This window comes from Molothrus aeneus, chromosome 2 (assembly GCF_037042795.1).
Source record: "Molothrus aeneus isolate 106 chromosome 2, BPBGC_Maene_1.0, whole genome shotgun sequence".
NCBI classification, from domain to species: Eukaryota; Metazoa; Chordata; class Aves; order Passeriformes; family Icteridae; genus Molothrus; species Molothrus aeneus.
The window spans coordinates 78,874,296-78,900,408 of NC_089647.1; the positions used below are offsets into that span (position 1 = coordinate 78,874,296).

General features: G+C 35.8%; 1 protein-coding gene across 4 annotated transcripts in view; it reads right to left on the reverse strand.

Moving 5' to 3' along the window:
- Window positions 1–26,113, reverse strand: part of FGF14 (fibroblast growth factor 14) — a 380,196-nt gene that overhangs the window by 81,691 nt on the left and 272,392 nt on the right. For 2 of the 4 annotated variants that reach the window (XM_066545155.1, XM_066545156.1), the window contains exons 2-3: window positions 9,954–10,064; window positions 1,635–1,738 (exon numbers count right to left, since the gene is read on the reverse strand). In XM_066545155.1, the coding sequence (XP_066401252.1) occupies window positions 1,635–1,738; window positions 9,954–10,064 (215 nt within the window). The remainder of the gene's footprint in view (window positions 1–1,634; window positions 1,739–9,953; window positions 10,065–26,113) is intronic. The other 2 variants (XM_066545157.1, XM_066545158.1) reach the window with 1 other exon arrangement.

Sequence of the window (26,113 nt, forward strand, 5' to 3'; positions counted from 1 at the left end):
AATATTTTCATAGACATAACAAAGACACTGTGTTTTATAAAGTGTCAATTTGTAATTTAATGGGCCACTCATCTTTCATTCTCTGCACAAGGAAGAGTAAGCAGTACATTATAAAAACACTCCTTGCCTCACTTAACTTCATTTAATTTGAATCATTTCCAGAATAATACATAAAAACAGTGCCTACCACAATTTATACACATGTGGTCCCCCTGCAAAATTAACCATCAGGAAACAGTACATCTTCTGAAATTTTTATTTCTTTCTAGGGGACTGAGAACGCACTTCAGGAACAGTGCTGGGCAAGAATGTACTATTCACTGTGCCAACACATTAAAAAAAAAATGCTTTTCATGCCATGATCCAGAAATTACCTCCCACCAGAAGGAGGTAACTGGAAAGTTAGTAATTCATTTTCCTCCCATGGAACTGGAAAGTCAGTAATTCATTTTCTCTAATAGCACTAAGTTTTTTCTTCAAGTTTTCTTCCTTCTGATAGCAAATATTGCATGTTTTCCTGTGATAGAATTTTTATTTTGAACAGATGTAAAAAAAAATGTAGCCAATATTGCTTGAGTTTCCAGAAGGCATTTTGTGAGGAGGAATTTTCTCTTTGTCTTGACATTGGCATTCAAGATTAGTTCCATTTTTTCTTCCTAATTAGCTTTTGCAAGACAATTGTGTGTTTGAAACAAACAGAATACTTTCCCTCAGGGCATCAGAAACTTAATCTTTCCCATTTCCTTTCAATGGACATTGAAGACAAAGCAGTGTATTGTAACTCAGTTGGGAATTAAGAACTATGTGACGCAAAAAATGGAAAAAGCACTATGTAAATAAATTTAACATAGATGTCAATAAAAATATAGTAATGAAAAATCCTTTAAGCCACCTTGTTAATACCTGACAGAACTTCCTGTTCACATTAAAGGCTGTCTGCCTTTCAAAGGAAGTTAAGACCCTAAATTTAAACAAAACTGAGGAATTTTATATTCACAACACACTGAGTGATTAGCATCAAATCATTTGAAATACCATAAACAATCTGAGGTCTTTCTGGTCACTTTATCCAGCAGTCTTCTTTGTGACTCAAAAAGACTTTTTTAAAACTTTGATCATTCTACAGAGGTAATAGTCCCTCCTTATATCTGATATCAAAAAATCAGTAATGCTAAGCATACAGTTACAAGATTATTGTGATAAACCATAAGGCTGTTAATAACCTTTTAGATGGAAGTTGCACTCATAAATCTTATCAGCAAAATTAATGGTTAGAGTGGTTTTTGGATTCTGATCAACAGGACTCTAAGAAAATAATTGCAGGTCCTTATTTAAAAATTTTGAAGAACTGAAATGAAAATTATAATCTTTGTGGTATATGGCACTCTACTATGAAAGCCTGCCAGGAAAAGAGCTCTATGGTGTGCTTTTTTAGGATTGCTAACATTCAGACTTTCATATGTAGTACACAGTAATTTCTACTGTGTCTCATTTACAGATAATGCTACACACAAGCACGGTGTGTGCAACATACACAGACATTGCAGAACTTCTTAAAAGTGGACACTCATCTCATTCCTGTGTAGACTTCAACTTCAGCTGTGCCTCCTAAACAGATCCAGTAAGGTACTTACTGATGTGTAGAGGAAACCTTCTCCATTTAGGGCTATATACAACCCAGTCTTTACACCCTGGATAGCGACAACTCGAAGTCCCACTGGTATAAGGTTGAATAAAGCTGTGAAGAAAACACACGTTCAGACATAAATATGCTACAGTTAATACAATTGTCTAGTAAACATAATTAGCAGAAAAGAAAGAAAATCAGTTCTGCATATTTTTTGTTATGCTTTTAAAATCAGACTAACTCAGAAAATATTTCTTCTTTGATTCTGGCAAGTAGCTCTTTATTTTCCTGGGCATCTTTATGGTTTTCAACTAAAAGGTGCTCTCATCAAAGACTGATATCAAGGGATCTGTGATTTCAAATTTTTTTTTTCTTTTTTGAATGATATATTTGATACAAGCAGTATCAAATGGTGTCAGGCAATGACAGAGGCTTATCATAGTTCATAAAAGCACTGAAATATGTGCTTGATTCTAAATGGGCATAAATGTTATTGAAGAGAATACAGAACTTGGGGTAATATTTAGAAAATAATCAGAAAACCACCTAATAACAAATACCCTAGAAATACTATATACCTCTGTAGTAATCGAAACAGCCACAACTTTGATTACTGTCTGAAAAAAGACCAGTGTGAAGAGTGGGAGTTTACCAGCCTCACCACAGAAAAACACAAGTTGTATAAGTAGGTGGCATGAACCAATTATTCTAAAACTTATGCCAGCACACACCTATATTTCATTTACTGACTCATGCTAGAACATTAGATGCAAATCACACATCAGTTTTGGAAGAAAAGACCAGGATGACACAAAGTTTATGCTAAGTGTTTTTCCACTGTGGATAAGCCAGGGACTCCCAAGTCCTTGGATGAAAACCAAAAGCACAACCTGTGTATCCAACATATGCAGTGGGGACTATGTTTATACCAAGTCAAGTGTCAGGAACACAGTAACACCTACAGTGAATTCCTCAAAATTTAAGAAGGACATCCATAGGTGTGACCAAAAAATGTACTGAATGAGGCTGTCTGTAATCAGAATGCCATAGCTAAAGCCCAAACCAAGAGAAAAAAATAATGTAATTGCAGTGGATAAATACATTTCTCAAGGTGCGAAAATTCCTGTTTGATCGAAGAACAAAAATCCATCCAGTTTTTTTATGATGAATATGATCAAGTCTTTACAACTGAGAAAAAAAAACAACAAACATAGGTAGACATATAGAAATATAGGCATGTATAAAAAAAAAAAAGAGACACCTTTCCTTCTGCATTTTCATGCAAAAAATAATGTGTAACATCAGATAATTTTAGGAATACACAAAGCCAATTTAAAGCTAGGAATTGAAGCAGAGTTCTTCCTAGAGTGGTAGAAAGAAAAATATATTGTAAAGAGCTCTAGAAGAACTGAAAACAATTTGGCAGGTTTACAAAGAAAATAAAAGAGATAACAAGAATTAGCACAAATAGATTTTAATTTCTGTCATTTCCAAAATTCTCCATTATGATAGGATATTACAGTGCTGTTTACTAAAAAAAAATATTTGGCACAGATAAGGTTCCCTCTCTAATTAATGCAAAACAGTGAAATATGGCACTCACAGAAAAGATATCCTAAGAGTATATAGGCTAAAGACTGCATGGCTTGAGGGCTTTTAGTTCAACGTAATTTGGAAGTCAAAAAATAGTCATAAATTCCTCATTGTCCATTCATTTTATTATCCTCAAAGGAAACAATGTCAAAACCGGCAAAATCACTGTTGTGGGTTGTAGAGGGGGAGTCTGTCACAGCAAAACAAAGTATCAGATGGCAACTGAGTTTGGATTTTTTCCTAGAAAAAAAGAAATTGCAGGAGCAAACCATGCTAAAGGGACTGAAGAAACAACTGAAGGGACACAAGGAAGGAAAAACAAACAATACTTATATAAAGAAAAGAGGTGAACACAAAAGACAAGTCAGCCATGAGAAGTAAGTCAGCTAATGAAAAATAACTCATAGTCATAGTGGTTCAGTCAAAAATTCTGAAATGCAGATATTATTTACCATATTACCAATAAAAATAAAGCTCCAAAGCTAGAAAAAAAAAATCCAACCACCACTGAACAAGAATTACAGGCCTGTAACCACTGAACAAGAATTACAGGCCTGTAACAATTACAGCAGTGTCTTGTGCAGCCTATAAAGTTAGTGAAGTGGCTTATAGCTGATGGTGAATTCAGAAAGCACTGTGGAAGGCATGTAATGCATCTTTTACTGTCACCAAATTTTAATTGGAGATTTTCAGAGATCCTTTAATTAGTCTAAACCCTTAAAATTTTAGAGTGTGACCTGAAATGCTGCAATTCTGCACAGTCAGAATATTCAATAAGCTTCACAAAATCCTTCGGACTTGAGGGAAACTAGGGAGGCCAGTCTACATTCAGCTATCGATTGACAAATGTTCAGCAATGTGTTTCATACTGGGGACAGCAAAACATACACCAGTAAGGCACAGCATGTGGTTTTAATGCACTTTGAAGCAGACCAAAAGAAATTTGATTTCCTCCAGAACCAGACTGGGCAGTAATCTTCACTGAGCAAGACTTTTGTATTCAATTAGACATTTCAAACATTCCTAGGATTCACCTGTGGCATACCTCACTCCAGTAAAAACCTGCTCTAAGAAAAGCAGAAAGCCTTCTAGAGTCTGCTGGCATTCCAGTTCTGCACAGCCAAACATATGTTCTTATCTGAGGGGGTTGCTAAAATGAGCCATGTCCCCTGCTTCCTTCTCTGTTTAAGAAAATGATCTGAAACCAAAACCTGGGGAGTGAGGTCCCTGAACATCTTTATGTGCCTAAAGCCAGTTCAGTGAGTCTACAGATGAGCTGAGAGGGGGAGCAGCCCCCAACAGCCCAGAAAATACAGCGGTGCCTGGTGCTCAGTGTTCCCATGCTGCACGCTTAAGTAGAAAGCCTGGCAATTCCAAATGTAAGTAGGATGTGGGAGCAGCAGGGAAGACAAGGGAACTGATTGGCGAAAATGGTGCAAGTAAAACCCTTTTTCCTTGTCAGTGCTAAGAGTGCACACTCCCTTAGCTTTGCTTTGTATTCTGTTTAAACCACAGCTATAAAGCATTTGGGTTCTCTGCCTTTTCTTAAGCCTGCAAGCCTACTCCCACCACAAAAAAGATCAGAAAATGGCGATGGAGACAGTTAGCAGGAAAAACTGCCATGAAAAGGTTATTTGTTTAGGTTTCATGGAGGAGACTTGCAGGAACTCCAAATCTGAGTTGGATTCTAATCCTCAAAAAGTTTCAGCAAAAGTTTGAGTCCATTTTTTTAATAAGCAATCACTCCTTTCTTGAGCAAAATACAAAACTGTCGTTTAACTCTTTCCTTCTTTTATGTTACACCAACACAGTCCATTAACTTGAAATCTGAAATGCCTGAAATCAGATATTTCCATATACTTGTGGAAGACTATTTGGGTACAATTTACTTGTAGCTGCAAGAAAATTGCTATTACAGATCACTGTTTTTCTCAGGAATCTTGCTACAGACTGATTGCTTAAGAGTTCTGAACTTGCAGCCTCTTCTGCAAGCACACTGCCCTTGTGGCAGTTAACAAAACTTTCCAAAGTACCAAATCTCCAATCAGATCAAGGCAACTACTTCTTCAATTTATTTTCATCTGCAGGCCCACAGGCAAAAATGACAACTCCATCAAAATATCTTTTAGATTGGCAATGACTGCAAGGAGTGTGGTGCTCAGAGATTTGTCCATCCATTTCTTGTGGAGCAAACCAATTCTAGCTGCCTGATCTTACAGAAGACATAATTAAAACTTTTTTTTTTTTAGTATGACTGAACATTTACCTGTCAGACTAAGATTATCCCAGTGGGAGAAACAGGCTTACCTAACGCCCAGAGGTGGTGTAAATAGATGAGTAAATGCCTGTATAATTCTTTGAAGACAAACTTCAGTAAAAACCAGTGCAAGCATCAGGCTGCAGATATTTCAGTGCAGTAATCCAAAATTAACATGCATTAATCCAAATTTAAGAGCACTGCAGGTGTTTTTTTCCTAATCTTTATGTGCTTTATTTCTATCTAATTATCTCCTTTACCTTACAAGGGTGCTGTAAAGGTTATTTTATGAGTACCTTCAAACTAAAATATGATAGTGGTAGGTATTTTTTAAAGACATTAAAAAGTTAATGCTTCCACATTCAATTTGGAAGATATAAATAGAAGTATGCATTAAAAGATGAAAATAAAGGAATGTTAAATGGTTGCAGGATTTCTTGAAGAGCAGCTCTACCAGTTACCAAGCACCACAAAGGAAGTAAAGCATGTTGCAGCATAATAAAAGATGTGCACAGCACAACCAAATAAATTTTTCTTGGATAATATTCACTTTTTCATTTATCAGTTTATGAAATAAGACTACCAATAAGTAATGCTCTTTTAATCAGAGAATATTATAAACATGTTACAAACACAACTGTAATTTCAAAAGGGTTACAAATTGCAAAATGTGAGTGTTACAATCAGGTCTGTCAACTATAAAGGAAAGTATCCTCATTTACCTTGCATTTTTTCAGTGGTCGTTGGCTGAGATACACTCTAGGTGAATTAAAAAAAGCTATAGAGCTGAAAGATTCAGGGTTTCAATCTCAGAAATTAAAAAGTTGGAATTGTCTGTTTCACAAATTTATTAGTCTTCCTACTAAACCTACCCTTCATTCATGAGACAAAACTTTGAAGATAGACCAAAGCCTAAAACTGAGCTGGTTTAGGTGGGGAGGACAGGAGGAAAATGTAATGCTTGTTACTACAAGGACATAAGGAAATCGTTTATATCTCTTTATGATTTCTGTGCAGAAGCTTGTTTTTCCTAATTAATAATGATGAGGCCAGTAAAGCAAGCTGCATTTGCACCTGTGAAGTCCAGGAACATGAGAGTGAGTGTGACAGCTACACTGAGTAGGAACTCAGTAACCAAAGCTACAGCTTTAACCACAGCCACTCCTGCTTTTGCTACAAGCAAGACACAAACCAAACCAGAAACTGAAAGGTATTAGAGAAATTAAATTAAAAAAAAAAAAAAACAAAAACAACAAAAAACAGCTAAAACAAGATATCACTGAGACTGGGGCAAAAAAAAAAATACACACTGTGCAGACAAGATTGTTTGGCTAACAACCTTAATTTAGGGAAGTGATTTAAGGAAACTCAGCACCATTAACAAATAGGTGCATTAATTACCATTGTTTTATTAAACATCATTATCTTGGAAAAGTTATAAAAAGAAGTTACAACAATGAACTGAAACCTGTTGGTCTGTTTCTGTTTAGGTTGGGTTCTAATATCATGGCCATCAACACGAGCAGACGAAAGTACATTCATGCAATTGCACATCAAGTCTTCCTTCTTTTTTCATGCAAGTTTTTGCATACAGTGATGCACTAAAAATTTTGTCATCTCTCTCTGCAGTTTCTAGCCTTTACTCAAACTGGGACAATAAGCAGCTGATTAAAACAGCTGGTACAACTCATTTTGACTTCAGATAGAAACAAATTTTAATCTTAGTTTGAGGTACTTTTCTATAACAAAAGGGTGTAAAGTTATGTTTACTGACATACATGTAAAATGAGTACAAAATGATATAGGCACTTGAGGGAATTTTAATTCCAAGTACTTCTCTAACTGCTTGACACAGAATACATGGCAACAGCACAAAAAGTAGCAGCATGACTCAGCTTCAAACAGTTTCCTTGCTGAAGACAAAAAAGAAACTGCATCTTTTTTCTCTCCCTCACTCCTCGCTCCCTCTGGCTTCTCTGACACCCAGTTACTCAGTGGGCTCTCTTCAGGGACAGTGACTAGTCAGAAGACAGGTGGAAGGCTGGCAAAGATGCACACCCTTTGGCAGTCTGTATTTCCTTCTTTCTATGAAACACACTTTGAATGGAAGTCATCCTCACTATCCAGGCAGGTATTCTATCAGTCCTACAGACAGCTGATATGTGTCCATCCCTTCACCCACTGGGCACATTAAATGGGCAGCCTGCAAGCACCACAGTCAGAGGCAGGATCTTCTCCCTTGGGCAGCTGCCAAAAGTTATTCACTTGTAAGCCTCAGACAGAAATTACCATGCTAAGGAGCTCAAAAAATAAAATATCAAAACACTGGAAATTCTATCCGTGAGAAAATTATTGTTTTAAAGCGAAAGAAAGAAGGAAAAACATCATATACTGCAATAAAAAAAGCAGTAGGAAAAAAAGTTCAACAGGAAATGAAAGGTAACAAAGTGGAAAGGGAAAAAACTAAGACTGGCAGCACAAAAGAAACAAACACATATTCATACAATAATAAATATACCAAATGGGTAAATCTTTTCAGCTCTTAATAGGGTTGATACATATATATCAACAAAATTTCAGATGTAGACTGTAGGCCTTCCTGGCAAACACATTAATTTTGCGCTCTTCTGTTCTAAACTGTCTTTCCAAAAAATATTGGAAAATCGGAGTAGTTAAGAAAAAATTAATCCCACCAGTTGAAGACAGAAAAAACAAAAAGACTTTGTGGGAAAAAAATGCCACAATTTTTTAACCAAAAAATAATTTTCAGTAAAACAAAATAACTAACAATATTTATCCAAAATACACAATACTTCTATATGGTATTTGGTTGAGTTTGGAGCAGTTCAATATTTCAGAATATTCATAATATAGAACATTTATTCTGCATTTTGGAAAAAGAATAAGGAAGATGGGCAGAGAGCTGGAAAATCAGAAATGCACAGAAGAGGAGAAAGAGTAAAAAAAAAAAAAAGAAGACAATTTGTAAAGATGACAACATGAAAAAGAGAAAAGTAAGGCTACTGTGATCTATCTTTGAAATGACTCCATATCTGTAGAGATCTTAGAGTTAAAAAACCTCTCAGAAATAACAATAAAACATTACAAAATTGTTGCAGTCCTACACATCTTCTTGCTGAAGCTGAGAATAAGAGAGAGGGGCAGAGAGACAGAGATCTGCCTAAGAGAGTTCTTAGACCTCATCTAGGCAAAGCTTCTATAAAAAGTGAGAATAATCTTGTCTTTTTTAAGGTTGTAATGTGTACTCCAGTACTGGAGTGGGCATGAGAGATAGACACATGGAGGGAAGAAAAGAAACAAGGGTGGGAGTGGGATGGGGAGGACATGGAAGGGGAACAAAAACACTTGAAAAACAAACAGAGAGATACACATAAAAATGTATTAAACAACTTTTCTCTATTAAAAAACTCCAAACCAAATAATAAAAGATGATCATGCTATCTGCTGATGAAAGGTGTTAAAAATGACAACTAAAACAGGAACCTTACCAATGTAAGGCAGAAAACTCAAATACTTTAATTTCTGCAGCCTAATTTCAACATTTTTAAGGAAACTAAGGGGTTATTTATATATGCATAATAAGAAAATAAATCTTGTGTATTAAAAGTGTTTAAAATAAAATTTGAGATGACACAGAAATGTTACTTAAATATGTCATGGTAATTAAAATAAACAAAACACAAATAAACTATTTCTAGAGTAAGAATAGGTTTGTTTAATTACCATTTGCAGCTGAAGTTATGAAACATATATATATGTTCATTGAACGAAAATACGTAGCAGTATCATAGGAAAAGCATACCAAAGCAGCAACCCACACAGCCTTTCAAGACCTCTTTTGTTTGGAACATTTTTAAAAACTGCCACTTTTGCCATCTCTACAGTGGCAAAAATCTCTTAACATCATTGGAATTCTGGCTAGCAAAGGATTTTTAGCCCCGAAATTTTTAGTACCTTCAGCAAGTTAATTTAGCATTAGCATTTTTATGAAGGTCTTTGATAGTTTATCATACATTTATTTGCTTGTAAATTTGGATTTTTCTGGGAAATTTAGTTTCCATGTCTTGTTGTTTCTTTGTTATTTATCAGAAGATAAGAAATTTTTGTTGGATAAAGAATTCTTATTAAAAAATTCTTTTAATATAATTTTACCACTTTTATAAAATTACCAGAAGACATTCATTGGCCTAAATATCTCCCTCCTAAGGTCCGTGAGCTCTTAACACCTTCCCCTTTCAGAGGCAACACATTTAGGCCAATGTCCTGCACGAGCCATGCTGGTGATCACCAGGCTTCGAAGGGACAGAACCCTCCTCCTTGGGACACAACACATTCAGAAACCCTCCAAAGGCAGGCAGGCAGGCAGGCAGGCATTCCCACGGTGCCTGTGCAAACACATTCGAGCGGTGCGGTCTGCGTGTGCGATTAACACATTCCCCTGGGGCAGTCACTTACTAGAATTACTGCTGTCATCCTTGGTTCCATCGAGACTTCCATCGGGGTGCATTTGCAAGTAGTAGCCTTGCCTGCAATATAACCTGGTCACTATACCCTTGAGCTGGGGATCTGAAAGACAAACATATTTTGTCACTAGCCTCAAAACTTTTTCCAAGAGTTATCCCTACTTCTCTCACTGTAGGAGGATGTTTGGTGAAGCAGCAATGCTGTCTTAAAAGTAAGCACTACAACAGGATGTGTGCTGATGGAGATGGAGAAAAATCTCTCTGCAGAGTGTTGTTAGGTCAGTTCTATGTCTGTTCTCTACCTCCAACATCCTTCATTATAATTAATACAGGTAAAACAGAGGAAAAAAGAACATCCGAAATACCCACAGACAAAAGCTTAAACCATATTAAGCCCTGCAAAAAATTGTAGACTGTAGCAACAAGTTTTATAGAAACTAACAAAACATTTGAAAAACCCTACTGGTTTCATATATGTTAGCAACTTACTGTACTGCACATAAGGTTTAAGGAAACTGGGAGGAAAAGGTCTGTTTCCTTTCCTATCAAAAGTGGTAAATCTTTTGGGTACAATTTGTAACAGTACCATCTGAAGTTCTCAGAATATTTTAACCAAGCTAAAAGCAGATCCAACTCACCTGCCCTCTCCCACCCCCCCAGGTAATAACACTCAAAATCAGGGCAAGACATAGCCTTTGTTCAGCAGAAAGAAAAAGCTGAAAAAGCTCTCAGTAAGATAAAGCTAGGGGAAATCCAGGTAGTTTGGAACAACGAAGGTTCTCCATTTAATATTCTGTGTTTATGAAAACTGCCAATAATTGGGCAGGGAGTGCCGAGCCACAAACTCTTTGATTCACAGCACAGATGTTGTCTTACCAAACCACAAACTGAGCTGTTAGAAAATTATTTCACAGAAAGAAGGCATCACATCTTTAAAAAACTCAACAGAACTACCTCTAGGTGATATCAATATTAATATTGTTAAACGTTAACTATTAGGCCAATTTCCAGATGGCCAGTACATAAATTTGTGAGGACATTGGCATTAAAATATCTATATCATATCACGCTTAGCTGTGCAATAATGAATTAAATTCATAAATACTCTGATACAGATATATAATAAATAAACATGTGAACTTCAAAGGAAGACAGAAAGTATTTTCATGCATGCCTGTGGGCAGAATACAAAATTTGTGTATAATTGCTCTCACAATTAATCATGCTGGGTTACTTAGAGTATCCTAAAGGGATGTGAAAACAAACAGCGATAAACAAAACTGCCTCTAAATGGTATGTACTGAAATTTCTGTAGAGGCTCACTTCTATGAAATTATCCTGCAAATGTTTTTATTGAATATCCAAATTACAAAGTCATATTAAACAATAAGCCCATCTGAATTAAAAATACAAGTTAAACTGTAAATATAATAAAAAAACTGTTACTATAAATAGTAACACTGTAAGACTTCCAAGGCATGAGAATAAATAATATGGACAATCAAAGATCAAAATATAAGCATATTGCAACTTAAATTTTTAAAATTTCTTTAAACTGGAAATTTTGCTTTCTGTTAATTTTACATTATCAAAAGTTTGTCTTTAAGTATGAATACTCAGAAACAAATATTTTAAAAAATTTAAACATGTCAAACTGTAATTCATTTGAATGTATTAACTCCATCAATTTCATCAGGTGATTCAAAAGTATTTTCAAAATTTAAAAATGAAAATTGAGTTCCTTTTACACAGGCACTATTCCTATCAATGTATGCTTTCAATGAGTACTTCAAATTGACAATTTTAAACATGCTGGCTTAACACTCATTAAAAAGGCATCTTTAAATAAAAATATAATAAAATATTGTTAAAGCTAGATCTTTAAAAATTATAAATAGGAAAATTATCAGCATTTTGAAAAACACTTTCTATACCCAAGGAATCATGAATAAATTATTTTTTATCAACATTTTCTAGTGCAAAGAAGTTTCATAGGAAGGCAAAGTAGAGTCAACTCACTGTCACCCACTGTTTACATCTACTGCTTCAAGGGAAAAATGTCAAACTTAGAAGTCATTTTCAAAGTTGTTTTTTTATACTCATTCTATTCATTTTTCTAAATTGAAAAATTAAATATAATTTCTAATAATCATTCATCTGTTTTCATCAAAAGCATTATTTAAAATTAACCGTGCTTTACCAGCTATCCAAAATTATATCTGAATTAAAGAGAAGTGACACATCAATCTTGATGCGAGTCATAATAAGCAATAGTCACAAAGACTACTCCATACAGCTTCAAGGTAAATATCTCCAAGATGAAGCAGACAATCCTTTCAGGCAAGAAGTTTATCTCTTCTCCTTGCAGAAAGATAAATTACCCTTTCACATCCTTGTTGAGACATCTGAGCAAGCAGAGAAGAGAAATCTGCTAGTCCCTGCATTTCTGTAGCATTTCATCTACCCTTTGTCTCTTAATAATATTACAGGAACAGTCAGCTTCAGATGATTTGCAAATGAGTTTCTCAAATCCTTGTTGACCACACTTTTTTTTTTTTACTGTTTTCTAGACAGGAGGAGTGAGCAACAATGCCCAGAAACAACAGCAGAAGAGTGGTGCTGGGTGTGTCACCTTTATATAACTCTCACCAGAGTGACAAAGACAGACAGACCAGCATTTATCCTTACCCTTTAACCCCCACACTTGCTTTTATCTTCCCACATGTAAGAGAAAGAAAATGACAAGAAAATACAGGAAAAAAAAAATCAGAAACAGGATAAGAGCATACAACCTCACCAAAGAGCTCATGATTTTATGACAGAAAATCATGAGCTCATGATTATATCATAGAAATTTGGTTACTAGTTCTCTTTGTGTCCTAGCTGCCACAGTGAGGTTATTTTGTGAACAATATAATTTGTATTTAATTTCAAACACCTTGATTTCAGGGCAAATGAAACTGAAAAAAAGCAAACTTCACTGTGCATCAAAAATTATGGAGCAGTTCAGCATTTCCTAATGATTTTCATCAATCTTTTTTTGCACCTTGATTTCTAAGGTTGAAAATAGTTCAGCATGACATGTCAGCAATGCCATACACTGGGAAAAATTATTCTGACTTGTCATTATTAAGGTTGTCTCTTAAAATTCAAAGCTGTACTGAATGGACAAAGCAACAGCTCCTTAAGCCTCTCTTTCACACTAATCTGTGTGACAGTAGCCACTTGCAGCCCACTTTTCTTGCTTTTTTTCCTTGTCAGTGGTGATGGCAGGATGCATGATTGCAGTTAGCATGAACACTCTGTCAGTAGCTTTTCTGATGTTCTCAACAAAGGCAGAGTTTAATTAAGATGTCTTCTCTCTCAAATAGTGGCTACAAAAATGGCTTTCCATTAACTCATGACAGGCTGGGTGCAGCTCTTGCTCTAGCACAATTATGACACTTCATGTTTTGAATTGTGAATATTTTCTGTTCACAGAGAGGATGGCTTTCACATGTACTTCCCCACTCCAACACACTGCCAGGACAGATGTATTTAGAAAGTTTATAGATTTAAAATAACCTAGGGAAAAAACTTATTAAATATGAGTGTTAACACATAGTTGAATTTAAAACACTAAAAGAACAGTGGTGAATATGCCTATTGTATATTTTAAAAATTAGTCCCTTAGCATCCACTCAAGTTTTAATGTTTAGTTTTTATCAGAGAAAAGCTTTTTTTTTTACTGTCATTATTTATTTCCTCCCTCTTCTGTGCAAAGGTACTAAATAAAAGTCTGCTGACAAGCGAATGCTTAATTTGGGGGACAGGGGGGGTGGGGGGAGTCTCACATCAACTCACATTCTTATGGAGAATAAACTGCACTATCCAGTCAGCCACCAGTCTGCCACAAAATGAGTTGCTCAGTGAGCCAGGTAAAAGCCAGTATTTAGAGGTACAGTGTGCTCAGATAGCAGAGCACCAAACCCATGGTAACAGCTCCAGGTACTTCATGTTTTACTCATCCTTTATTCTTTGCACTTCCGTCCAGCAGTTTTTACCTGTGGATATTTTAGTACTAAAAGTACCACTCATATTGGTCCAGAAAAAAAAAAAAAACCAAAACAAAAAAACAGGGCATTTTTTATTTAAGGTTTATGGTACCCTGATAGTCACCATGACTTGGCTGTCATGTCTTGCTCACTGATGTTATGGTCAGCATTTGTTAGGAATCTTCTCCCTCACCTATTAAACTTTATTGAACTATCATAAAACCCCCTTATAGTCTGTATTCAGATTTTTTTAAAAAGTCTACCCCCCCCAAATCCTGCAACCACAAAATTCATTTTATACCTGGGAAGTAAAATACCCACCCAAAGTCTAGAATGTCTCATCCACTCCAGCCACATCTCCCTATTATTTTGTAAGGCCTGGAAAGAGCAAAAAGCCCCTTTTCTTGACTTCTCACACAAGAGTACTCTAACAGTAGTGTGTTACGTGTAGGCTATGTTGGACTGGAATTCTTGCCATCTCTCTTGCTGAAGTGTCTCTACTTTGTATAATAATTAATTACCCCCTGCAGGCAGGTTAGACCCCATCCACAATACCACAGTTCAAGACCTCTTCAACCCCTCACCAACTTCTGCACAGAAACTTACTGCTGCTTTAGATTAATGTCTGGATACTTTTTCAAACTTAAAACACATCTCTGTAGTGCTTAGTATTTTAGAAACTTTCCACTAAGCAATTCAGCGCTGGAAGCAGGGAAAAAATTCCACGTTAAAAATTACATTTTATTTTTTGGATTCTCATTTCAGGTATTTCAGTTCCCACTGGAACGCTTTTCCCAGTTTTCAAAAGTCATCTTCTTCTCAAGTGTACTGCTTCTGCTCTACTGTAACAGTACTCAAACAGGTACAGTCGTTACAGATGATCACATCACATTTCACCTTGTTTATGCCAAGCCATGCATTGTCATTCCAGCACATAAAAGTGCAGGGTCCTCTGAAAAGTGTTATACAATCTCAACAGCAAGCTTCCTGAAGCTAGTACATTGCCAATGGGGAATTCAAAATACAGAACTTTGTACTTCATTTAAAGGTGATAAAATCCTAAATAGGCATCTAAAGCCATCCCTCATTATTAAAGTCTTCAGCTGTTCCAATGATACAGCTCCTGCATTCAAAAGCTTTATACACTCTTAACTTCTTTATTAGACTGTCCTATCACCTGGTGTCTTAATGTTTCCAAGTTTCTGATCGCTTTTTTTACTTTCTCTGATTGTTAACAGAAATAATAAAATCTGAACGTTTATTTTATATGCTAGTGCTCTCTCATTTTAACAATATTTCTTCAATATCTCACAATATGCATTAGAAAATTAAACTTTAATTAAAAACCTAAGAGAAAAATATTTTTGAAAGAAAGTTTTGCTCTATTCAGGGCAAAAGGGAAAAGCACATAATGTGAACTCAGAAAAGCAATAGCTTCCATTATTCCCTGTTCCCATAAGTAATAATAGTACTTGTTCTGAAACGAGGTGGCTTTCTCTTTGCTCACTTATTTTTCCGTTCTCATGATGATTACAGGGCACTCAACTTTGGTGTTTATTTTTAACTCTACTTTTTGTCCATTTATGCCTCACATCACAAGCTCATCTCCTGCAGAACACCGCTTTGAGAGCGCGGTGAGGAGACAGAGAGTCCTCCCACGTTCCTGTGCTGCCATTGTCATTGGCACTTCCACAGCGTTTATGAAATTTCCTGGTAAACTATGAAAGCAAGCTGGAGTTCTGCAAAATGGTTGCTTTTCTTAAAAGGCCCCTTTGTGCTGGCATCCTTGCCTTTGTGTTGCAAATGTTTTTATGTTAACAGCAAAATGTGCTCCCTTTCCATTTGTGGGTGCTCACATTTTTTCTCTGGGTCTCACAATGCATTTCAAACTACATAAGCCTTGTTTCTTGCTATATGGCTTTACTCGAACAAATATGATCATCAACAGAATTACAGGAACTTGGCTGCTAGCTGGAATAATTTATATCTGTTCAGATTTACAAGTTGATTGGATTCAATAGACTTGTCTACAGCATAACAATTAACAGCCTCTTTTACCACACATATTATTTTGAAGGGTATTTTTTGGAAAGGGAAGAAGATTAGATTGTTCAGAAAACACTTTGTTCCAAAATCAATATTTTACACGAGCATGGTAGCTGAATTTTAGTAAATTCATTAAATAATTTACATTTCTCTTCCTACTGGACTATACTGTATAAATCTGATGGTTCTGATCTTGCAACACATGGATTTTTTGGAAAATTCCTACCTAAAAACTGCCTTCCACTTTTGACTATGTTTCTTCTACTAAAATCCACTACAATTCAAAACTAAACTAATACACTAAAACACACTAAAATTCAAAGATCTCAAATTCCTTAATATCTAAATGATATCTTAGTTTATGTTATACACAGAAATACTGAGAAGAAGCTGGTCTCTACTGCCAAGCTTACTTAGAAAGCACCAGTCACAGCTTAATATATTTAACTATAAAGCATGATCTTCCACTAATGAAAAAGCCCCATCTCAGCAACTGTATTCACTTCCTCAATTTACTCTGAAACACTAAAATTTCTACTGTCTAAATTCCATGTAAGAGAAGTCTTGCTATTACAGTTTTTTATTTGTTATTTTCATTTTACATAAACCTAAAAAATACCCAATATGTCTTACTGAACCTTACTAATGTAGATAAAATAACATTCTAGTACCATGTTTTGGAGCTGTTCCTGTACCTGAATATCTTAGCTTTACCTGGCACATTCTTGATTCTAAATTGCAACAGCAAAACATTAACATTATAAAAAATACTGCTTAATGTTTCTCTTGAAAAGAAAAAAAGCATTAAGCAATAGATCCCAGAAATAGGTAATTTGTGTCTTCAATTTGCAATAATCTCTACTTTGTTATCTTTCCATGAAAAGCCTTTGCCAAACACAAAATGTAATTTTGCTCACACTCAAAAAATATCAAAGCACAATAACATGACAGCTTCTATTACCATTTAAACTGTGTATAAAATTTGACTAATGCACTGCCCCTGGAATCAGTAAATAAATGGGATTTAAGAATGAGATTTCTCTAAAGATGTCACTGAATGCTGAAAGCACAATAGGATGGGCATAGATGACCTTTACACATGTAATTGAATTTATTTCACATAGCACCTAACTCACCAAAGAATGCATTTGATACTCCCCTTCCTAAATAATTTCAGGTTTTAGAAGTCAATGTTTAAATATTGCATTTATTTTCACAAGCTTTACTACTTATCTCCTTGCATGCTGCATTACTAAGCAATGAAATATCTGAAGTGAGCTTCTATTTCTTTCACCAACTGACTTAGAAATAATTTTCAAAGTGCCCAAACAGTCTATTTTACAAGTATTCAAAGCCATCAGGGCAATTGCTAATGGAGAGAGGATAACAGGATAATTTTAATGCAAAGTATTGAATTCTACTTGACATTCCATTTCAGGAAGCTTCCATAACACCAAGTGGCAGGGGTCTTTAACTTGTTACTAACTTTATTTAATTCTTGACAGAATACATAAAAGTCCACAAAATGAAGTATATTTCCTCTGCTTAGATATGAAAACCATCACATCTGAAATATGCTTGTCAAGAACATAGTATATTATATTTAGTTTTATGTTTTGCCAATGGCTCAAAATATTAAAATAATCCATTAACATTACGTTCAAGAAATTTTAATTTACCAACTAGTTTTAAAATTGGAGAAAAAGAGAAGATGCACTGCCAATGAACTGGGACAAAGAAGATTTTTTTTTCCTAGTTGGAAGTGGAAATTAGAAATTGTAAAATATAGAATCATAGACTCATTTCATTTGGAAACACCTTTAAGATGTTAAGTCCTACTGTTAACCCAGCACTGCCATGTCCACCACCGTGTTCCTTAGTGCCAAGTCTATACATTTTTTATATACTTTTATACTTTTATATACTTCCAGGGATGATGATTCTTCCTGGGGCAGCCTGTTTCAATGCTTTCACACTTCCAGTGAAGAAATTTTTTTTTCTAATATCCAACTTAAACCTTCCCTGGTACAATTTGAGGCCATTTCCTCTTGTCCTGCCACTCATTACCTGGGAGAAGTGGCTGATCCCCATCTGGCTACAGACTCCTTTCAGGCAGTTGTAGAGAGTGATAAGGCCCCCCCTGAGCCTTCTTTTCTGCAGTCTGAACAACCCCTGCTCCCTCAGCCATTCCCTATAAGATTTTTTCCCATATGATGTGTCAGAGACACATTGCAGAGCAAAGATTCAATTTTCTTTGACAGCTGAAGAACTTAAAAGCTTTCCTGATTTCAGGTGCAGCAGATTTCAAATATCTCCTAATGCAGAAGTCTCATTTTTTACTGCCACCATAGATACATTACTACATTTTATAAAATTTTGATAATCAAAAATCATCATTTCCATGACAGTTTGCTGAGATGAGTAGAATGAGTTGAGATTTGTGCAGGTTTAAATATATAAATCAGAAAGGCAAAAGAAACAGGAATTATCCTTTTTCATCAGTACTAACAAATTAGTGCACAAATGTAAACTCTTGATTAACAAAATAAAAGTATTAAGTAGTACCAAAGATAAATAAATCTGTTTCAAATTTTAAAAACTTATTTAAAGGAAATAAAGGTGCTGATAAAACAGTCACATTTTAATTAAGTATTCAATAATGTACAAAACAAAAAGATTTCTTCTTTATATCAGACAGGAAAACATTTACTATGAAAAAATTTGGACCAATAAACTGACTTAAAACTTTTAAAAAAGTAGAAAAGTAAGAATTTTACATAGTAGAATATTGTATATTCTATGTATATTTTTAATTATTATTTAATTAATTATTATTAATTAATTATTATTGATTAATATCGTATATTCTATGTATATTTATAAATTATTATTTAATCCTTATGCTTTAACATAAATCATCATTGTCAAACCATGTCACTGGCTGAACAGATTTCCTTACAAAGACAAAATTTGTTTACAAAGAAATCACAGCAAAATAAGATCTGTTAAGTGCAAATTGCATTTCAGTCCTCTTCATGAAGAAGCAATATTACTGGAGATGCAGGAATTCAAACGAATATTGATTGAGACATGGATAATCCCATTGTGAAAAGGAAATAAATATATTTTCATATTTGTTATTAGTTAAGAACATTATTGTTTCTGTATAAAGCAAGATTACAGAGGTTCCATCAGACAAGGGAAAATTTGTGCTGTTAGTATGAATACAATAACTTATTTACTTAGGAAAATATTTATTTGTCTAGGAAAGCATGAATGTACTGGCATTAATTCTTAGAGAAGAGCTACAAAAGAATTTTTAATATCATTACACATACAGTGTCATCAGGAAATTTTTAACAATTTAAATAGCAAACCATGACAGCACTGCAGTTCTCTTTCAAAAAGGGTTGCTGTTTTCACTTATAAACTCCAAAACCACTAAGGGCAACAGAAGTGAAAAGGAGGAAGCATTACCAAAAAAAGTATAATAGAGTGTGTTCTGCTTTTTAAATTTATTTATTTATTAAGAAATTACATACCCAAGAAATGTGATGAGTTACCAGAAGCAGATTAGTAAGAGCTATTTGAACCAGAAATAGCAAGTCATATTAAAGATTAAGTTCTTTCTTTTTTTTGCAGTGTAACTAATTGTTGCCTGGGAATGCTCTTTAACCAGGCAAAAAATAGCAGACAATTTCGTATAGTTTATTCTACTATTTGCACAAGCACTTGCATGTTTTCTCTGTGAGATGGAGAGACAGAAAGAGAAGCGATGCACGACTGCTCTCATTTCCTGAGATAATTTTTTTCCAAAATCTCCCTGTGAGAAAGAGAAAAGTCCATTCAGCCTGCAGATTGCAAGGCTTTGTAATCTGTGGTATTAAACAACATTCAGAAATCCTAAGAGTAGCAGCTTGAAAAACTGATTTTCAAACTGAGACAAGAAAATAATCCCCTGCACTTGAAGAACAGAGTCTGAATCTTTTCAAATTCTGAATAAGAGAATAATTTCTTCTATCATTGGTATGACAAAACTATGCCTCTTCACTGAAACTATTCTCTGCTTATTTTTTGAGTTTGGGGTTAACTTGGGCCACACCTTCAAGGCTTTTTTGTCTTCTCCTCTTCTCTGCTACCCAAGAAAACTTGGAATACACAGAAAGAAAACAAACTGTTATGAAGTTACATGACCCCAGGATCTGGGCTTTAAGGAAATCAGTGGAATTTGACACTAATGATACAGGACAATCACAGGAAACTGTGACAGGCAGTCACTCAGCTGAAACCTCTTTGAGGGACTTCAGCACAAACAACTTTGTTTCTCTGGAACGTCTCTTTCTTTCAAGACTGACTCTAGCAAGAACAAAAAGGCATGGCTACAATTGGCAAATTCCATTTATTCTACCTAATGCTCCTGAAGGTAAAAAAAACAAATCAAAAAACCCCAAACAAAATCAAACTGTTTACCCCACTTAGATTCCCCTGTTTTGGAAACACTGTTTAGTCCAGATATTTAGCTAATAATCAGAAGTATACTCATAGCATCTATGAGAAAATGTGCAGAATCAGTTCAGATCAACTTGATTATTGACTAATAAGGAGTAAATCTTCCAGTTCTGAATCTTTTGATATTGTAATGGTGACACACTATGCAGAGACTACCCAGCCACTCACTGCCACCTACAGAAAATGAAAGTATTCTATAACATATCACAAGATTAAAAATACCTGCTAGGTTTTGGAGGAGCTCAAAGTTGGTTCATGTTTTGATGATGCCCAAAAATACCTCAAAAACACTGATAGGTCTTTCCATCTCTAAATCTAAATTTTATTACAACATAGACCAGAACATATAGCTTTTAAATATATAACCTGAAAATGAAATAAAAAATAAGAGCTTTATAAGGAATCTCCCATCCTATCTAGTGAAATTTTGCAGTGATTTAGTGATCTGTTTTTTTCATGTCCTGCTTTGCCTCCAGTGCAGCTCTCCATGATGGACAACTGGCTATGCATCTACCACACATACTTTCTTAATGTGTTCAGATTGCAAGCCTTCCTTCCGCTGTTTCTCACATCCTGTCTTTCACTCCCTACCTACTGTCCTCTCATTCCTTTATTGTTTCCCAGCTGTATTCTTCTTCAGGTATTGTTTTCCAGCTGTGCATGCACAATAATAGACTATTCAAGAGGAATAAGATAACCCTCTACCCTGCTGCCCAATCACATCTTAACTTCAATAACAAAATAGATTTGTAAGCTTATACAAATCAAACAAATTTGCCTTCAGTCACATATTTCCTTCTTTATAAATGTATAGAAACAGATTCTCTTCAGGCTGTGAACTTAACAGAAAATACAAACTCCACCTTGTAGCTACCAGGAAATGCAGTGCACTCTATAATTTCAGGTTGTATCATAGAGATATATCAGGACAAAGACCCAAACCCACCAGCAACTTCTTCAACCATCCAGCTATCAAGGGCATTTTGCAGAGTAGTAAGTCAGACTGAAGAACCATGGCAGTTTCAAATTTGTATTCTCTGTCAAGATGTGTAATACAAACTGACAAAAAAACCCAAACCAAAATATCGTCTTCAAAGCTCCTAAGCCACCACTTCCATAACTGTGGCTTCTTTCTTCACTGTCTGCTTGGCTAAAAGAGTTAAAAGCATCATCATTCCTTGTCAAGCCTGGCATCATCTCTTACTTTCTTACAGATGTCCAATTATGTGTGAAGATACTAAACGAGGCAAATTCCAAACATCCTTTTCTGGTATCTCTCAATAAAGTAACAGGTGACATTCCTCTAACCACATATGAACATCTCCCCCGAGGTAGTGATCTTTAACTCTTTCAAGATCAAGTAGTGAGAAACACATAGCTTATTCTGAGGGACAGGCCAAAATGCACTGAATTAAGTACACCTGAGAGAGCTTATTTATGCACCCAAAACATCTACCATTGTGCTCTTCAGACCTGTTCACACTGTGGAGACACCATTGCTCTCTGCACTTTGGACAAGTCTTTCCCCCCAGGACTCAACTCCAGCCCTGTCAGACTATTCTGGTTGGACTAGAATTATGGCCAGCTCCAGACAGCTGCTCATTCACTCTTAGGTTGTGTTAGGAACCCTACCTATACCACAAACATGCAACCATATGGGCACAACTAAATTTAAACTAGCTTGCTTAGCATCCTCAACTATCAGCTGAGGATTTTTCTCACACGAGGACTTCCACTCCACCCTTCAATTTGAAGCTTGTCCTGAAAACTACTTTATAGAACATACAAGTTTAAATAGCACGTTTTAAACAGAAATCAAAAGCAATTTCATTCCCCAGATCCATGTGCTACTGTAACAATAAGTTGTGAGAGCCAGTCAAGACTGAGGTGTCTTTCACCAGCATTTAGGAGAGCCAACAGGTATGCTTCTAGGGAAAAAATGACAACATTTTCTGAGTATTAATATTAAACCCTCTTTATATCTCTTATATTTCCTGCACATTTATTATACCAACAACTTAAATGCTATTAGAAGCTGAAAGATTACAGATATTGAAAAGTAGGAATTTGTCCCTGGGATTTCCACAGCAACTTCTGCCTGTGCCTGGTGGTGCTGCAGCTCTGCCATCAGCCCGGAGCATGGAGCATGGAGCAGTTGCAACAAGGGCCATGAATTTTACTCTGTGATAATGTCCTAAAGATAGCTCTCAACTGGATGTTTCAGATCTCCTTAGCTTCCCAGTGCTGGGCCTGAGCTGCCTGTCCTTCCTTCATTTTCTAACCCTCACATGCCCATACTCAGGCTGTCCAATGAGCAATCCAAGGACTGATCCTCTGTACCATGAGCAGAGGTGTTGCTGGTTCTTCACCTGTAATACAGCAGGTGAAATATCAAGTGCTTTCGTATCCTAATACATCTCCAGTGCAGATTTACACACACTTCAGCTGTGTTTCACAGCTGAAACACCTAGCACTTCTACTTTTTATCAGGACATAAATTCAAGCTTCTCCAGCTCCCATGGGCAGTCAGGAAGAACAAACAAGCAGGATATTACTAATTTAGAAAAGAATCTGAAATTAATCTACTTCCTTATCAATGAAGCTCAGTTTGTAGCAGAAGTCTTGTTTGTTTTTCAGAGACCTTTGAAAAAGTTCTCTGTTTCTCAACTCAAATGCAGCAGAAGTGTCCAAGATAACCCTTCAGATTTGACACACAAGCCCAACACCTTTCTCTAGAAAAAGTGAGGATTAGCCTTCATTATTCCTTATTAAGTTCTTCACTTAAATCTGTGGCAGCAGCCTCATCAAGTGGGTTTTTAATTATTTCAACCTGTATGCAAAGTCTAGATTTACCAGAGAAGGAAGCGGAAGAAAAGGGGAAAGAGGAAGTAAAAGCTCCCAGGATTCTGACTCATGCACTTGTCAGCTTCTTGCTGCTACAAAACCCACCTATGATATTTTTCTCTGTGTATTTTGTAGAAAAACACAACTGGTCACACCAAAACAAAAAAAAATTGCCATGAACTCAGACTTTAAATCCTTTGTTTCCTTACAAATGAAATAGTTTGTTCAATATAAAAACATTAAAACTATAAAGTTCAACAGACTGACAACATGAAAAAAAGACTTGTTTCAAAACTGAGGAAAAAATTCAAAATTGAGAAATATCTATCTGAAAACAGAAGCTTTACTCCAGACTGTTCCCAGGTTCACACCTTTTCCCTACAAGGAGAAACATGGTTAAAATCTGTGAAGAATATTTCATTATTTTGAGTTCTACATTGGAAAGAAAAGTACTTTGAAACATATACCAAATAATCTAGCTAAACCAGAGGCACATAAATCTTTTCCAGCTGAGTCAATGGGACTGATTCTGATGCTTCTGGTTCCAGTCCAGTTCAGATGTATATGAAAGGACCTGAAATCTAAAGAACTTGTGATAGGTATATGCCCAATTTGGAAACAGAGAAACCAAAGAAGCAGAGTATTACTGCCAGATTCAGATTCTCATAAGAGTAGGACCTATACCCTCTCACTGGGAAAGTGTTATGTCTTGAGAGAGGACAAGTGCCTTCCATAGAATTTGCCTGGCTGCCTCCTGAAATCTCCAGATGTCCAGCTCTAATGCAAAGAAAACCAAAGCTAGTTTTTAATTTCTGCCTAAAACGGCATCAAAAGTTGCTTCTGCGTTTCTATTTAGCATTCTTTAATTTCAGAACATGGTTAGCCTTGAATATTTTGAAATACATATTTTAAAGGCCATAGAGTTATTAATTGAAATTATTGTTCAAGTTCAAAGTCAAGCTTCTTCCATGACATTTAGGTTAAAAAACCTGTATTTTCTACAAGATTTTTAATGTGCCCTATTAGTTACAGCATTCTGTGGACTCTAGTGACTATGTTACTTGGAGTCCAGCAGCATGAAGATGGTGAGGGTAGCACTGAGGGCAAAGCACAGAGGGCTCACTCAGGAGAGGAGCGAGATCAGGCTCCACTTTGGAGGGGACTGGGCTGGTCCAGGGCACAGGGGCATGTTTCCTGGAGGATCATAAGCACTGGCCTCATATGTAAAGTCACAGTAAAAAGACTCCTCTGCCAGCAGATTTCCACCATACCTAAGCCATACCTAAGCACAAGGGATTAGAATCACCCTCACTTTACAGACAACAAAATAAAAGAACCAAGAGGATGAGCAGTTTGTCCAATGGAGCAGTACAAATGTGGTTTTCTGCTTCCTAGTCCAGTAGGTAGATGTCCCTGCCAGGCTACAGAGAAGGACTTAATAGGACAGGAAAAGACATAATTAATAACTGGGCAGACAGAAAGCACTATTTACAAGCATGTCAGAGGCCATGAGTTAAACATTGTTTGTATTTCTTTCTGTAAAGCAGTATTAACCCCACTGTTGAGGGAAATGGATTTTAAAAAAGAGGAATTTAAAGTGGGGGGAAGTGAAAGGGAAAAGGCTTGCCACTCTTAATAAAATAAAAAGATGTCAGTGCAAATAGACATCATTTATTACAAACCTCCTATCTGAGTAACAAAATGTCATCTACTGATGAATGCAACTGGAAGGGGGAAAAAAATAAAAAGAAACTTTTGTCAACAGTTTCCAAACAATTTCAAATCAAACAATTTTCTTCTAAAATTATGTTTTGGTTAATTCATGTTAACTACTGGATATATGTTGTCCAGAATACATAATTTCTCAGGGGAATTGCCTCCTCTGAAAAGTTGCAAATTCTTTCAATGGCAGTTTTTGCATACCATAAATAGCTCTAAGACTTTTCTAAAAGTCCTGCAACATGTCATAGAATCACAGAATGACTTGGATTAGAAAGGAATTTAAAGATCGTGTAGTTCCAATCCCACTGCCATAGGCAGGGGACATCTTCTACTACACCAGGTTGCTCAAAACCCCATCCAATCTGGCCTTGAACAGTGCCAGGGATGGGCCACCCACAATTTTTCTGGGCATCCTAAATTTAAAGCTGAGTAAATTAGAAATTTTTGTGCAAATTACTTTACATATTGTTGGGACAACAGCAAAAATCTAAAATTTTGAAGTTCTCAAAATCTCCTAAATAACCAAACATTGCTAAATGCTTCTGGTTTATATCACAGAACTGTCTATACTCCAGGCATGATAAAAGACAATAAATGTTAGTGACAAGAGCTACAATTAAAATAATCAGAATATTTTGGATGATAGAAATGGAAGGGAGACAACTCCAGGTAAATGGTAGGAAATTTTAGACTTCAAAATATATTTATTGCACCCTAAAACACTCCTTGTTCTTAAGAAATCTGACTTTTCTGTGAGAGAAGAATCCCGTTTTCTCCTCAGCTCTGCTGCCACTGCAGCACAAGGGAAGGCTCCCAAAGGTTCAGGCTCCCAGCTCCACCAGGCAGCCTGCTGTCTGTCCAGGCTCTGGAAACTGGGAGGCTGTCAAGAGGAATATAGCTTTGTTTTGGGATCTACAGTAACACTGTGGGTCTCAGCTCTCCCCAGACCTGCTGTGCAGCATTTCAGGAAGAGGAAAAAGACTACTTCTAGAGCAGA